This window comes from Aulostomus chinensis, chromosome 20 (assembly GCF_037954235.1).
Source record: "Aulostomus chinensis isolate RoL2024-O1b breed Wild chromosome 20, RoL_Achi_v1.0, whole genome shotgun sequence".
NCBI classification, from domain to species: domain Eukaryota; kingdom Metazoa; phylum Chordata; class Actinopteri; order Syngnathiformes; family Aulostomidae; genus Aulostomus; species Aulostomus chinensis.
In genome coordinates, this window is record NC_141339.1 from 8391696 (window position 1) to 8408005 (window position 16310).

Consider the following 16310-nt stretch of genomic DNA (forward strand, 5'->3'; position numbering starts at 1 on the left):
GGCCAAAATTCAGAGGTGCCGGATCTTGTTCCGGCAGAATCCGGCTCAAATTAACCCCTGGTTAGCACTGTCAGTTCACAGCAAGAAGGTTCCAGGTTCGAGCTTCAGCTCCAGCAAGTATTCCGGCTTCCTTTCACAGTCCAGAAGACATACAAGAGGGGACAAGGCTAATCAGATACTGTAAATTAACCATAGGTGTGGCTATGAGAGCGAATGGTTGTCTGTCTATATGTGTTGGCCCTCCCCAGGACTACAACCCAATATAAATGCAGCAGTCCATCCACCATCATGGAAGTCTAAATTCAAGCAGCTGTGCACTCAGCTTTACTTTTATCCCATAAAATATAATAAAATAAATCAAATATGGTTCCTGTTTTGAGGAGGATGGCATCATAGAACTAAAATTTGTCTGTCAGTCTTGTCCCTTTAAATCTAATTTTCATTTTATTAAAGTTTTGGTTAACCTGCGTATGTCCTATACTCCACTCAGGAAAATCTGGTAAGAGAATCTTGAGTAAAATAGTTTTTGGTAAAACAAACAACAGGTTTTGCTAGACTGACACCAATTGTATAAAAGAACTGAACAGCCATTCCAGGTCTGAAAATTGAGGCCAATGCAGAAGTGTCTCAAACTTTTTAATGGCCAGTGGGGGCGACTTTGGTGTACCTTAATTGACCCAAATTCTCACTTGATTTGTATTTCAGTAAACCTTCTCTTAATGTGTATGTTCTCAACCATTAGTTTTTATGTCCTCTTCCATACAGCAGGATAATCATTTTGTAAATAATGGTCTCATTATGTAGAAATTCAACTGTAAAGCAGGGTATGCTTTAGGCTGCATTCAGACACAGTGAGGAGCTGCTGCTTGATGTCCTACAGTGGCACATCATTCACATAAATCAAAGTTACTCAGTCAATTAAAGTGATAAAACTGAAAGATGGTCAAGCTGGATCAGATGTGATGACAACAGGAAGGAGCTGGTAGACTATCAGGTACATCATGAAATATCAGCAGAGAAGATGTCAGCTTCAAAACACTTGCAACATCCTCTGATGAGAAAAAAGAACTTTCTGGAAAATGTCACTACATAAACAGGCAGTCACCTTCTTCAGGCAACCTTTTTGGTCAAATTAAACCCACCTTGAACATGGCGGCTTGCGGTTCTCCCAGTTCATAGAAAGGTGGTTTCCCAGTCGCCATTTCTATGATTGTGCAGCCCAAGGACCAGATGTCTGCTGGCTTGCCATAGCCCCGAGGACCCTTGTCTATAATCTCTGGGGCCATGTACTGCAGTGTGCCTACAAACAAAAAAATAGCATGAAACAGACAGTAGCTAGATATTTAGATATCAACAAGAAGGGAATGAACTGGGCATGTTTTAGAGGACATGCTTAGGAGGGTTTGGTCTATTTCAGGGAGGATAAATATAAACTACAGAGTTAATCACACCATGCTGTCAAGGTATCAGATATTTTGATGGCTGCTCTTAGGTTGTCTTCATGTCCTCTTTCAGACTGATTTGAGAAATAAATATGTGGGTGATGAGATCAAATTTGTTGAGTCCAGATATTGTAAACCTATGTACAAGACAAAAACTTAAGGTTGCCAATTTCTGTGGAGAAACGAGTTGTGAGTGACACATTCCCTTTTGCGCATCCAAACTTAGACACATTAGACAAAATGACATTTGAATCTGATTTAAAAACAAATCCCAATGTGCTTTGGATCAGATTTGCAAAAATCAGATTTCATAAGGTTTGAGGATGTTCAGACTATTTAAAATCAATCTGGATACAAAATTAGATTGAAGTTGACAAGGCCTAATTTTTAACTGCTTATGGCTATGTATTAACTTGTTCTGACCTTTTTACAGCCTATTTTGTCCATGACAATGTAGAAAAAGATAGTCAGATCAAATAAGGGCTTAAAATACACTGGTCATGTCCTTGAACTGTCACATCATATTTACTAATTGTTTTAGAATCAAAGAATGAAGGACACACTATTTTATAATCTATTTTATCATGGAAAAAACAACAACAAACAAGTTGCTCTACTGCTTCATATTACCTCTAATACAAAAAGTTATTAATTTTAATCATTTATAAACAAAGGTTTTTTTGGACACAGTTTTGTGTTGTTAATTTATATGCCTGTAGGGCCACATCATGCGTAAGGGGAAAAAAAAAAGTCTCTTGATAGAAGTAATCTGCAATCCTACCTGTGTCACGTTACAAAGGTGCCTGGTGTATTTCAGCCATAAAGATTAAAAAAAAAAAAGAATGAATATATTATCTAGTACATTACAAAAATGATCCAAAAGTACACATTATTGACTGATGCTGGAAGTAAAGTGGAGATGTAGTAGACTCAATATTAATATTCATTTTGAATGTGTCAACTCGAGAGGCGAAAGTTTTTCAAAGCTGCCCTCTGCATTAAGACACTAGTTTACCAATTGTGCATTTTGTTCCTTGTTAAGTATTAGATTATTTTTCTTGTTGTTTGTCTATAAAAGAAATAGATAAAGTACTTACTTTACTTAGATGCATTTTAATGTTCACAACAATTTTCGCAGTAACAGCAACAACAACATGTCATATTTATGAAACTCATTTGAATGCCTAAAATAGGAGCATTTGACCTAATCATCAGTTACCTGTGTCATGAGGATAGATTTGTGCAAATGACTCAACAGCATTACTAAGGCTCTTTGTGTGGTCACTTAATCACAGCTCACTCAAAAGTTTCAGCTCCTCATTGAAACAGCTCTTCTGTACTAATATTAGCTTGCTAAGTGTTTGCGGCTTTTTAAAAGCTTGTGTACTGCACTAAAAACAGGCAGCGAGACATTTATAGCAGAACCTGGGTATAAAAAGGAGCAGCCCAGTTTCTTCCTGCTCTGCTCCAATTAGGTTTCAAATGATCTAATCTGAGGGCTCAAACTGAGCTAAACTTGGCCTCTGTAGTGGCGACATAACACAATCTTGCCTGATCTCATTGCACACTCATGCCAAAGCCAGTGTCTTAGAATAGCAATAGTCTCAGTGATATCACATAGTGCTCAAAGGACTACGACTGGATTAGTGCTCTGAAATGGTGACAGCCAAAGTCGAGTTTCATCTGTATGGGGCAAATCATTTATGGCCATTTCTGAATAGAACTCAATCCCTCGTTGTTCCATAGAAATAGATGTTTTATTCTCACTGAACCCACTAGGGTGACACATAAATCTGCTACATTATTTGATAATATTCTGACTAACTCAAGAGATAAAGTGCTCAATTCAGGTACACTCGGTGTAGATGTCTCAGACCACTTCCCTGTTTTTCAAGTTTCCCTTAAGAGGAAAAAAAGAAAAAACAATTTGTTGGTAAAGCTTCCTACAGGAAATTCAATGAAAAAATGTGACTACATTTAAAAAATTAATTGAAGGTCTATTCTGGGAAAATGTGTATACCCAAATTGATGTAAACCATGCAAGCATTTATTGAACCCTTTAATTCTATTTTTGATAAATATTTTCCAGTAGTTACTGTAAAGAAACCTAGAAAGCAAGACCTTTCTAAGCCTTGCTTTACTAGTGGGATTCAGAAGTCCTCTAAGAAAAAAAAAAAAGTTTCTATAAGAAATTTGTAAAAATCCCACTTTCCTGAAATAAATAAACTACAAAATGTATAAAAATAAACTTAATTATATTAGTAGAGCAGCAAAGAAACAATACTATAGTAAGAAATTTAAAGACTTCTCCAATAACATTAAAGAAACATGGTTGACTATTAAACAGCTTCTGAATAGGAAAAACACATTACCACAACCACCAAGTCACTTTGTTGAAGCATGGAAGCATATCACTATTCCTTATGAGATTGCATGTGAGTTTAAGGATTTATTTGTAAATGTGGGTTCCACTATTAGAGGAAAAATTCCTACCAAGAGCCCACTTGACTATATTGATGGTTGTTTTACTTCTTTTAGTAGCTTTGATCCACCTGATTCAACTGAAATATTCAAAATTATAGATCTACTCAAACTATCAGCAGCATGTCATGATGACATCAGAGCAACTCTAAATGCTCCATTACCAAACCACTAACTTTCATCTTTTCACTTTTATTAGAAACTGATATTTTCCTGAATGACCTAAAGATAGCCAAAATCATTCCCAGTCATAAAACAGACGATCAAAGTGTTTTTACTGATTATCGTCCAATCTCAGTACTACCATGTTTTTCAAAGATCCTTGAATGATGAAAAGAAATCCAGAGAGTATATTCCACTCGCTTCTCGGGGGTAATTGTTGATAAAAAAAAAAAAAATGCTCTGGAAAAAACATATTGATTTTTGTAAAAAAAAGAAAAAAGAAAAAATCTACATCTGTGGGAATAAAAAGAAAAGTCCATAAATACCGCAACACACCCAGTTTAATAACGTTATATTATAGTCTTGTAAATCCTCATCTAACTTACTCTAATATTGTATGGGCCAGTACTTATCCTATATACCCACACAAACTCCATTTAATTCAGAAATGCTTTATTAGAACAGCCACTAGTCCTAAGTCCACAGTTATATCTGCCCCTTTATTTTCTAAATTGAATATATGAACTGTTTATAACATAAACATTGTGGAAACATTTATTTTTGTTTTCAAGGTTCAGTATCAGGGTCATACACTTCCATATTATTTTCAACATTATTTCCATGATAACTCAAACACTCACTCCAGAACTACAAGACAATCTAAACTTCTGCATATTCCACTTTGTCATACCACCAGCGGGCTCACCCTCCCTACCAGTCTATAAAGGCAAACTAAAAGAACATCTGTGCTCAATGGGTTTGTGCTAATTTCTATTATTCTGTTGCCATTGTAATTTACCTCCACTGATGTATTGCTTAATTATTAAGTTTGGTTATTTTGTTTTATTTTTATACTATCTATGTAATATTATTTGTACTATCTCCTTTGTTATTATTAATATATATTTTATATCCAGAATTATTATTATTATACATTAAAATGTATATTCTGGAATCTATTATTAGAGTGTTTGTGCGAACACTGAGTTGAGACCAGACAGTAGGTCTGCGTACCTGTGAATGTCTCTGTGCAAGGGTTGATCCCAGCCAAACGCTTGGATGTTCCAAAATCGGAAATCTTCAGCACGCCACTGTAGGTGTTGATGAGGACATTATCACCCTGCGGATTGAAATGACATCAATGAGAGGAGCCGTACCCCTGCTGAAAGCCCATGATGAGATAACTTTGCTGATGATATTTATCAAATATGACTGACAGGCATAGGTTTGCTGTGGAAACAAGTAAAAGTACTGACGTTACTGATGTATCATTACTGAGACAATGGGGAAGTTGCAAAGAACTTAAACCTTAAATCATCATGCTATAAAAGGCTTCCAGGCTTGCGATTCCTGTTTGTGTTTGTGTGAGTATGAATGAATAGATGTAAGATAAATCTTGGGACTAGTTTTCAGTCTTCTTTTTCTCCTTTCTTTCTTTGTTTAATACATTTCCCGTTGCTGTACACAGATTAAATTCAAAGAAATTGTACGTCAATGACGAAGGAACACAAACATTTTTGGCTTTCTGTTTTCATACAGGTCATCAGTAAAAAATAGGTTTGTTGCTGAATGACTTGTTAATCAAGTTGGGTCATTTGCATTCAAGTCTTGGGAGTTTCCCATCAGAATCAAAATGAATTTCAGTGTTTATAAAGGTTTCACTTGCAGAAGGTTTGTTGTTTGTTTTTCAGCTGTCTTGACAATTCAGATCTCCAGGCTGGATCCATTAAAGCCATATTTTCTGCCCGTGTGACATTTCAGCAATAAAAATAAGTCTGTGGCAGGCTGGTTGCTACTAAAATATTAAATGCATTGCATCATGATCACCTGAGAGTATTTTTCTGACAGAGACCCTCTAAATATCACTTCAAGAACGTTTATGACAGTCAGGGCCAACACTTTTCAGAATCAGCTAAATTATTGCAGGGACATGATAAAAACCAGTGAAAGAATATGAATCATGCTGGAACTTGTAACCTTGATATCTCTGTGTGCTATCTGATTGTCGTGCAGGTATTTCAGTCCCTCCAAGATCTGCCGTGTGTAGAAGCCTATGGTGGGCTCATTGTTTTTCAGAGGGCCCCACTTGGATCTGAGCAGTGCAGACAGGCTCCCTGGTCACAAGTACAACATCAGTTAAAACACTTATCATATGATTCTATCTAGTCCTCACGATGGCTGCTTGTGCAGAAGTTCTATTTTCATGAACACGTTTCAGAAAAACCAGCAGGTACTAAACATCACCAACTTTTACCGATGATGCCAAAAGAAAAAAGGCAAGATCTAGAAAAAATAAGTTTTGTGCAGAGTTAAAAAATCTCTTCATTTTATAAAAAAGAAAAGAAATTCAAAATATAGCATTACAATTGCATTAGAGCATTCCTTAAATTGATAAAACTAATCTGGAAAAAACAGGGATACTTGATGAGTTTAAGCAAAATAATTAAGATAATTGTTGACACATAATGACTGGAGACCACCCAATCCTGTCATTTTATCTTCTAAAAACTAGCAAGTGTCTCACCTCCAGGCACTTGTTCCATGAATATTTTAATGAAGCCATTCTCACTGATAGAACCGAGGTACTGGACGATGTTCTTGTGCTTCAGGTGTTTGTGGAGAGCGATCTCCTCATGAAGGGGTTGAGAGTACCTGGAGAGACATCAAACAAGTGCAAAGATTCTACGGTGATCATGTCAGAAAAACACCAGTACAGGACATTACGCTAACACAACAGAAGGAGAAGATGAGTGTACAGGAAAGTAAACACTATTTTGTTGGTTTTTAAGTCTGTGTTTGCTTCAGGTGCAGGTTCTGCTCCTTTTCTTGTTTATTTAAAATATTTCCTCTTAATTATTTATTACTTGGAGTCAGATTTGTACTTTATTTGGAAATGTATGAAAAAATTTCATTTTAAACCTGGGGATTTTATGATATAAAGTACAGACTTTACAGTGAGAAGTATTCTGAAAATTGACTGAAACTGTGAGTTGCATTATTTGTTGTTCCTAAGAATTTAGTAGTCTACTTAACTACACTGAAAGTTACTGTAAGATTTTTATAATAACTAAAACCTAGATTACAATTAATAGCTACAACACTAATAGACAATTGATCTGCTGAAAATATTATTGGCTAATCAACTGACTGGTCTGTACAATGTCAGCATGTCAGGTAATGTCTTTGATTTCCTGGCTTTGTCGTGTTAGTTGTGCAAAACTTAAAAGGTATCATCTATGTCCTTAAAATATACCCAAATACTCTTCTAAAGGAAACAGGGGAATCCTTTACCAAGAACTGTTATTACCTTTTTGTAAATCTCCCTCTAACTAATGCTGAACTACAATAATCTAATCATAAACCTATAGTCAGAGCACTCCCAATTGGAGAAATTTGTTAAAGACGTTCTTGAGATATCACAATCATGTGAGGGAATGGTGAACTTAAAATCTGACCCATAGCCTACAGCTATTGCCAATGCATAAGCATGACAAAAACGCAAACCAAAGAAACAGTGAGGCTGAATCCTAATATCTGATCATAAAAACCTGAGAAACTGAAAGCATGCCTGGTGGCAATTTCTTTTTACATTGGTGAGTCACACCAAACTGTCACTCTTCCTGGTTTGAGATTTCAATCCCCCTCTGAATTATTTACTTGTACTCTTCACACTTACATCTGAGTGTCCTACAGGCTTTGTGATACAGGTAGTGGAACTGCCTGTGTTGCAGTGCAATAATTTAGACTGAGAGGGCATCTCGCAGTTTGAGAGGAGGAGGAATTGTGAGGAGACAGTGGTGGAAGGGTAGGAGTCTGCCTTTGCAGTTTTCCACCAGCTAGTCACTCTGTGGATGCCAGAAACCACCAGGGACACTGATTATCTGTCCTGTCATTCAACATTTCTTAATATTGAAAAACAACTCAGATGAACAAGTTGAAGCATTGACAGTACTGACAATTGTTTATGTTCAGGCTTCAACTTAATCTTTGTAAAGGGTGATAAATACATCACTCACAAGTAGGTGGCATATGCTCACCTGCCAGACAGATGATGAAATATTTTCGATGTAAAAACACTGATAGAGGAAATCTATGTGACAATGAAGATGCACCGGTAATGTCACAAAATCTGTGCAGCTGAAGACATCCATCTACCTATTTTCTACCACTTATCCTCTTAAGGGTCGCGAGGGGACTGTCTATGTCAGCTGCTTTTGGGCGAGAGGCGGGGTACATCCTGGATGGGTCACCAGTCCACCACAGGGCCAACACATATAGACAGACAACCATTCACACTTACAGCCACACCTACGGTCAATTTAGAGTATTCAATTAACCTAGACCCCTCTTGCATGGCTTTGGTCTGTGGAAGGAAGCTGGAGTACCCAGAGAGAACCCACGCATGCAAAGGGAGAACATGCAAACTCCACACAGCGATAATGCTAACCACCGCACACATGCAAGGTATTTTTCATTTATTGACTAAAAACAGTAACATCACTGTTAGTGTAGAGTGAATGAGTGATACAACTGTTTGTTGGAGACTCATGTTTATATATGGAGATGTTAACGTTTTAATTGCAGAAAATGTGACTTCATGCATTTCAATATCTGTTGACATTTTAAGGCTGATTTATAGCTGTGTGTTGGTTCAATATGGCCCGAGGTCATTTAGACTTAGTGTAGATGTGTGAAAATGAAAGTAAGAGGATGCAGTCAAGACACTTAATGCAATTCATTAGGGGTTTCTCTCTTTAACAGAGTCTGCATAGCTGCAGACTACTATAGAGTGAACACAAATGACTCAAACGATGCTCAAAAGCGATGTAAAACAAAAGTGACTAACAAGTCCTCTTCTCACCTGCTATCTCTTTCTGGTATCTCCTTGATCGCCAGTCGGACCTGGTTGCTGAGGTCTCGCCCTGCATAAACCACTCCAAATGTGCCTTTGCCAAGAACCACCCTCTCTCCATGCTCGTCATACTCGTAGTCGTACTGTGGAGAAAGAGGCAGTAGATTGATACAGTAAAAGTTGTATAGGGTTGTATAATACAGAGGGGGAAGATTTTATTGGTCAATGCTGTGTGTACTGAAAGATAACTTCAAAATGCATTTAGGGAAATCCAGTATCCAGTGTGCTACCTGAAAGGGAAAGGTTGGTTTTTTTTTTTCAAGGCTTTTTTTTTTTTTGTCAGCTCTTGCAAGTCCTTCAGAATTATGAAAACCTAGATGCTGGTGTATGCCTCCAAATGATTTGAGTCGCTGCATTTTATAAAGTAAAATATTACTCTTGTCTTATGTCTGTCTGTCATTCTATCCCTCCCTCTCTCTCTTTATCCCTGTCCCTATTTCCTTCTCTACATCTGTCTTGTACCATGATCTGTCTTTGCTTCTGCCCCGCCTTCCTCCTCTCTTAACCCCAAACCAGTCAAAGTTGAAGGCCGTCCCCATTGAGCCTGAGTCTGCTCGATGTTCCTGCCTGTTAAGAGGAAGGTTTTTGTTGCCGCTGTTACAAGATGTGGTTGCTCATGGAGAAGTGTGGTGCTAGACCTGCACATGTTAAGTGTCATGATATAACTTTAGCTGTGATTTAGCAATTTACAAATAAAACTGACTTGACATCTTGATGCTCACATGTACCTAGGTACCCTTACATCATTAAAACTACTCTTAACCTGAATTTTTTGCAGAATGCCTTTACAGGATCACTATTATTTTATTTGATCCCATAGACAGTCAACTATTTCGCCAAGCTCGCCTAATACTGCCATTTTACACAACTTCAGAGTAGGAGTATTCCTATCGGCCTAATAGGAGGTTTTTGGAGGTTGGTCAGCTCTTGAATCCCAGTTCCGGGCATCAGGGGCTGCCAGATGTTTATTTAGTTTTAAATAATTTCAATTAGCTACGTTTGCTACTTGCACAGTTGCCGGAGTTGTTGCAAATTCATTTCACTGCTGTTGTACATGTACAATTATGCACATGACAAATAAATCTCTTGACTTGAGATCATATACAATAAGATAATCTAACTAGGAAAAACAATGACCATATGTCTCTTTAACCTAACCACACGCATTTATGCTGCTGATCTCTATTTAGAGTGTGCGACATCACTCTCACTCTAAAAGACAGCCTTGAAAATTTAAACCAAAAAATCTCTATCAACCCCCTTTCAGTCCCACGGTTTCTAACCTTCATAGAATATTATATACAATTAGAGAGGAATTTGTTTTCTGTTGGCTGTGTTGTCTTCCTTATGGCAGGACTTGTGTTTTTTGATTAAATAGACTCCAAGTGCAGACAGAGCTCATCCAAAGCCCCACTGACTGCTATTAAACTGAGTTTCCTTCTGCCTGTACTATCTTTACAAATATTCTGCTTTCAGTTAATTTCTGCAGCTCACATCATCCCATTCACATCAAATTTTCTGCAGGAAATGCTTGTTCTATTTTAAACAATTCTTTTTAACATTACTGCGGACCTTTTACTGGATCCATTTACTGTATTGTCCAATCAAAAAAAACAAAACACTTCTGCAGCTACACAGTTGGTTATTTTGCTCCTTTTTTATTAATAAGGTTAAAAAAATGTCCTGTTTTACTTTTTAACAGTTACATAAATTCCTCCAGTGTGCTGAAGTCTTGAAAAGTCCCAAGACCCAGTTATTGAACTTCACTTTCAGAAAAACACATTATTAAGGTTTGCAGACTGAAACACTCAAGAGAGTTGGGTTTTAGGGCAGGCAGTGTTGTGATAGTGAGTTCTGCCATGTTGAATCAAGCACATTCTTGCTCAGAGAGAAATCCTGAAGTTTGACATATGATCCATTCTAAAGCTGCTGAGTAAAGAAGGCATGGCCAAAGTTTTAGGTAATCAGTGTTTCTTTTCTGTTTTTAAATTTTTTTTTATTATTTCATTTATTTGATTTTTATTCATTTTTTTTCTTATTTGATAAATATTTTTCTTTTTAATTTATATTATCCTTTCTCCGTACTCTCTGTAAATGCTGCACAAACTATTTAAATTTCCCTAGTGTGGGATAAATAAAGTATTTTTATTCTTTTTCAGAGACTGCTGGGAGGAAACATGAACAGAGCAGCAGGTGTCTGTTTTATCACAGGTATACTAAACACACAGCCAAAATCCAGGCTTCCTCCCAGCAGATTGCAGATCATTTCTGCATCTCTACAAGTGAATTTTGATCTGAGTATTATCAAGCAAATAGCAATGTGTGTGTGTGTGTGGGGGGGGGGGGTGATTTCAGATCACTTTTCATACATTTAAAGAAAGGGTACATACGAGCAACAGACAGTTCTCTATCACTAAAAAAGAATCTGATCTCAATTCTTTCTGACTCCATAAATCACATCATATCTCCTTTTATATTTCAAAGAAAGTTTCAAAGCAAAGACAACATAGGCTGCTACAATAAAATGTAAATATCTTTTATATTGTGTTTATAGAAACTACATGACTGTAGTGCCACATGCTTCACTGCAACTTACTCAAAGACTCTCCTAATTCACACGTGGACATACAGTAAATTCGGTAGAACTGTGGGTATTGTGAGTTATTGTGGTGGGTGACGTGTGCTGCTGCCTCTGGAGTAAGTTGAACCAGAGTGGCAGCCCCTAGCTGACTCACCTCTAAGGCATCAGTGTCACAGTCTCCCTCCTCTGGACCCTTCCAGGCCTCCTCTGTTATGCTGTTGACCAGATCACAAAATCTGCAGCAGAGAAGCTTTGTCAGTCTAAAATAAAGATCAGCACCAGGACAATCGTGGTGCTATGACTCTTATCGTTGTCCCACAAACACCCTTAATGTCACCACTGAAATAAAGCCATTAAGTAAGGAAAATCTAGCCACAAATATTTAGAGATGTCACTGAATTACTCCAATTCAAGACCGACCCATTTACTGCGAAGGACCATAACAGGGGTTCACATATTTTATGTAATTCACTGCAGATCTCCTCTGATGTTTACATCACAACGAATCAGTTTGCAAAAAAGTGCTTAACAAAGTCAGATGCATTTTTATTGCAATATGTATATCTAGATATAGATATAGAGAAAGAGAAAGAGACCGAGATAGAGATAGATATAAATATGGATAGATAGATATATAAATAAATAATGGGGAGTTCCCTGACAAGTATCTGCGATATGACTTCCACAATTAATCAAAAATAATTAAATCCTTTTCCCATTGGCTCTGTAGAACAGCAGGTTAAAAGATCTGAATCACACAGACATTCCACCGACTGAATTGGCAGATGGCAAATATTATGACAGAGTAATGGTATTTAGCTGATTGTCTCATCCTCAAGGTTCAAATTGTGTTCACTTTTGTCCGTTTCACACTTCTTTTCTCCTTGCTCTCCTTCTATTGTTCCTATTTTTCTGTATCATAAGAGGAGCAGCACCATGACAACAGCAGGCATGACTCATTTCTCTCTCTCTCTCTCTCTCTCTCTCTCTCTCTCACACACACACACACACACACACACACACACACACACACACACACACACACACGGGATTGGACATGCTTGGGAGCCTCCAATGTTAGAGTCACATGTCTGAACACTAAGTACTTCATTAATCAAATGGTGCAGAGGACAACAAAACAAGGTGTGTGTTGAGGATGCGAGGAGGTGTGAAAGTTACCAGCTAAGTACAGCTGAACTTGGGATGTATGGCATTGTAATATGGTTTCCAGTTCCTGATAAGGCCTTTTATAACAGGCTTCGAAACTGTAACAAATGGCTTTAGTCATGTTTGTATTCTTTGATAATGACTGAAGTTTAAACGATGATCTTGATGACAGCAGAACATTTCAACATAGCTTGTCATTATAATTCATAACTGATTCGTAAAAAGTAACATTCAAATAAAGTGGTTATATAATATTTGTTTTACAGCAACACAGCTTGAAGTCTATATTTACTTTATTTATATAACTTTCCTATACCATATAATAAACCATCTCATAAACAAAATTAACCGTTAAATGAGAGAACTTTTTTGGTTTTATTGACAAATTAATTGATTACATACATGCATATCTCTAAGGTGGTAAAAGTAGACACAGAACTTGCTGAAGATCATCATGTTTATCAACATATTAGCATTCTGATAGAGCCACTCAACTGTTAATATTTATAACTGTTTTTTGCTATATTCTTCAATTGAAATATACTTTCATATTATGATGCATTTATGCATTGTAATAATTTGAGTTACTGGTTCCCTCAAAATAAAATTAAAAAAAAAAAAAAAACTAAAAGGGTGCTAAAATATTTTCCTGACCTTGAAAGGAAAGATTTATGGTTATAACCGTATTATTACGTTACTCAGCAATAAATATATAAAAGAATAAAAAAAAGACGTGACAGACCAACCTTTTACAATGCATCTCTGTACAGAAATAGATCTGGAAGTCTTCTGCATTGTGAAGGACATAGAGGAAAGCACTGCGCTCATCAAACTTGGAGATACTGAGGAGAGACAGTCAACATAACCCCATGAGAGCAGACATGTGTCCGAGAATGAGTGAAGGAAATCAGCCAGCTCATATCTGTTTGAAATAAAAGACTGCTTGGCATTGCACGCTGCTACATCAAAATATAGCGTAAGTAGATCTGCTGATTGGAGGATGATACCACACATGTAATAACAAAACATCTCTATGATACACAGTGTTTGTAAGTATGACCAGTTGAGTATTTGCCTCGGACAAAAATTTTAAATGCAGCAGTCAAATTAGATGAATTCTAGCTGTAGTGACAGCTATTAAATAGAAACTTGCTCAACTAATTTGATGGCCAGACGACAAAGTGCCTGTATGTGTGGTTGTATTGTTGCTGGCAAAGCTGCCATTGTGTGTTGCTGGCTGGCTGCAGGCTGAGTGGGCACTGAGAAATCGTTCCCTAGCAACGCGTGAGTACAGCCCTGGACTTCTACGATCTCAATTCCTCTGAGGACAGCAGAAAAGGAGAAGATGAGCAAGACACCTTAAAATGTCTTATGGTAGACCACGTTACTTTATGGATCACAGTCAATATGTAAAATTCTTTGCATTTAATAAAATACTTTTTGGTGTCCATTGGTGGGGGGACATCTACACATGCAACACATATTTCTGTCTCTTCAGAAACTTTCCTTATTATAAGAGACTAATAGGTATTCATTTTTGATTAATACACAGAAGAAATTTGAGTGTTTTTTATTTAAATGTTTTTGAGAAAAAAAACTCTTGTAGAATACAGATATTAACTAGACTTTTGTTTGTGCAATTTTTTGTTTTTATGTCTATTAAAAGTTATCTTTAGCTAATACTGTCCTTTTTTGGACTGACAGTCATTATGTCATGTTAGAAAAAGTCAAATATCATATTCTAAAATACGGTTTTAAAATCATACTCTTCAAAGTCGGATTAACCAGCATATTAATGCCAAATAGAATTACTCTTGCCTCATGACAAGACAGACTTCATATTGTCTCAGATAAAGGGGTTAAATATTTTTCTGAATAATCTTTTACTTTAAGTTGGCCATTCAACAGGGATGCTGCTTGCTAACTTTTTTGATATGTGATGAAAAAGGTGAACTGTAAAAAGCCTGACTGCATTCAACTATCCTGCCATGAAATGTTTCAGAAGCTTCAGGGAATAAACCTTCCCTGTTCATCTGTATGAGGACAACAACAGCAGCCCAATTAAATGGTTTAACTGACCTTTATAACAGCTCGACTGCAACTGTGATTGCAAACCCACTGAATGAGACACACAGAGAGACATGACTCTGATGTCCCTACCCAAAACATAACTGAGACATGAGAGTTATAAAGTTTGTACATCTTTATTTCTTGTTGTGAAATTAAATGTGAAATTTTGACTGGTCTCCTTAGCCAGATTGCTTTTGAAAAAGAGACACATTTACCAAGTAAAAATAACATAGTGTATATTCTAACTCGTTTTTGTTGAATATAGGTATTACTGTAGTATTAAATTTCCATACAATTATATTGGCAAAAATATTAAAAATTCAGCTCTTAAATGGGGGTGGAATTAACGAAATTAATATTGGTCAAATTCTTTTCAGTGTGTCACAGTCAGGAAATGAGACCACATGCACCACATCAGCCCACCTCAATGGAACACTGCCATAATTGATATTGTACTTTACACCTGTGTTAATCCTGCCATCACATCCCAAAAAAGCTATTATAAATCTTATTTTTCAGCTGTATGCTAGATTATACTGGATGATGCTTTTCAGAGTTTGTAAATGTCCATTTTGAACGATGTTGCTGTTTTTAGTGATTAGCTTCAAGCTAATAAGATGTGGCTGATAATTTTTGACTTCTGCAGTCATATAGAAGTGATGCAGCATGGCAAATTTTTCAATGAGTAATTTATTGACCAATTATACTGTTCAGGTGAAATATTTTTAAACTTTAAATGTATGTTTCACTAACCTTAACCATTTTTTCCTGTCCACCTTTTCTCATGATTATTTCAAACCAATCATTTCAAGCAAATACAGTAGGTGTGATGTCACTGTAACATCCCACAGCTGTCATGTGAGTGTGCAGCCACTGACCTGACACCTCGTACAGATGCGGCACTGAAGTTCCACTCATGTATCCCCTTGTGCTACAGGACACATCAAAATATACATTACAGATCTAACATTATTATATGATTCTGGGATAAATCGGTGTGGAACAGAATATGCTAACTGACTTGAGGTAGGCTGTAGAATTGAGGCAGTGGAAACAAACCGAAATATGATAATTCACCTTACAGTCAAAGAAAGCCATTAGTGATTGCAGTCATCATGAGAAATAATCCATCTATCCATCCATTATTTGTCGCTTATCCTGTTAAGGGTCGCGAGGAGCTGGAGCCTATCCCAGCAGCCTTCGGGCGAGAGACAGGGTTCACCCTAGAGGGCCGTCAGTCCATTGCAGGGCCAACACATTTAGACAGACAACCATTCACACTCACAGCCACACCTTCGGTCAATTTAGAGTATCCGATTACCCAAGTCCCCTCTTGCATGTCTTTGGACTGTGGGAGGAAGCCGAGTACCCGGAGAGAACCCATGCAGGCCCAGGGAGAACATGGAAACCTCACACAGAAAGACCCCGTGCTCGAACATGTAACCCTCTTGCCATGAGGCTACAGTGCTAACCACTGCACCACCCACAAGAAATA

The 16310-nt window shown here is 37.1% G+C and overlaps 1 protein-coding gene across 2 annotated transcripts in view; it reads right to left on the reverse strand.

The window, feature by feature from the left end:
- Positions 1-16310, reverse strand: part of map3k5 (mitogen-activated protein kinase kinase kinase 5) — a 77694-nt gene that overhangs the window by 11549 nt on the left and 49835 nt on the right. For both annotated transcript variants that reach the window (XM_086189214.1, XM_086189215.1), the window contains 8 exons: positions 15694-15746; positions 13492-13587; positions 11733-11814; positions 8947-9080; positions 6610-6737; positions 6063-6199; positions 5100-5205; positions 1143-1300 (listed from right to left, as the gene is read on the reverse strand). In XM_086189214.1, coding sequence (XP_086045340.1) covers positions 1143-1300; positions 5100-5205; positions 6063-6199; positions 6610-6737; positions 8947-9080; positions 11733-11814; positions 13492-13587; positions 15694-15746 — 894 coding nt within the window. The remainder of the gene's footprint in view (positions 1-1142; positions 1301-5099; positions 5206-6062; positions 6200-6609; positions 6738-8946; positions 9081-11732; positions 11815-13491; positions 13588-15693; positions 15747-16310) is intronic.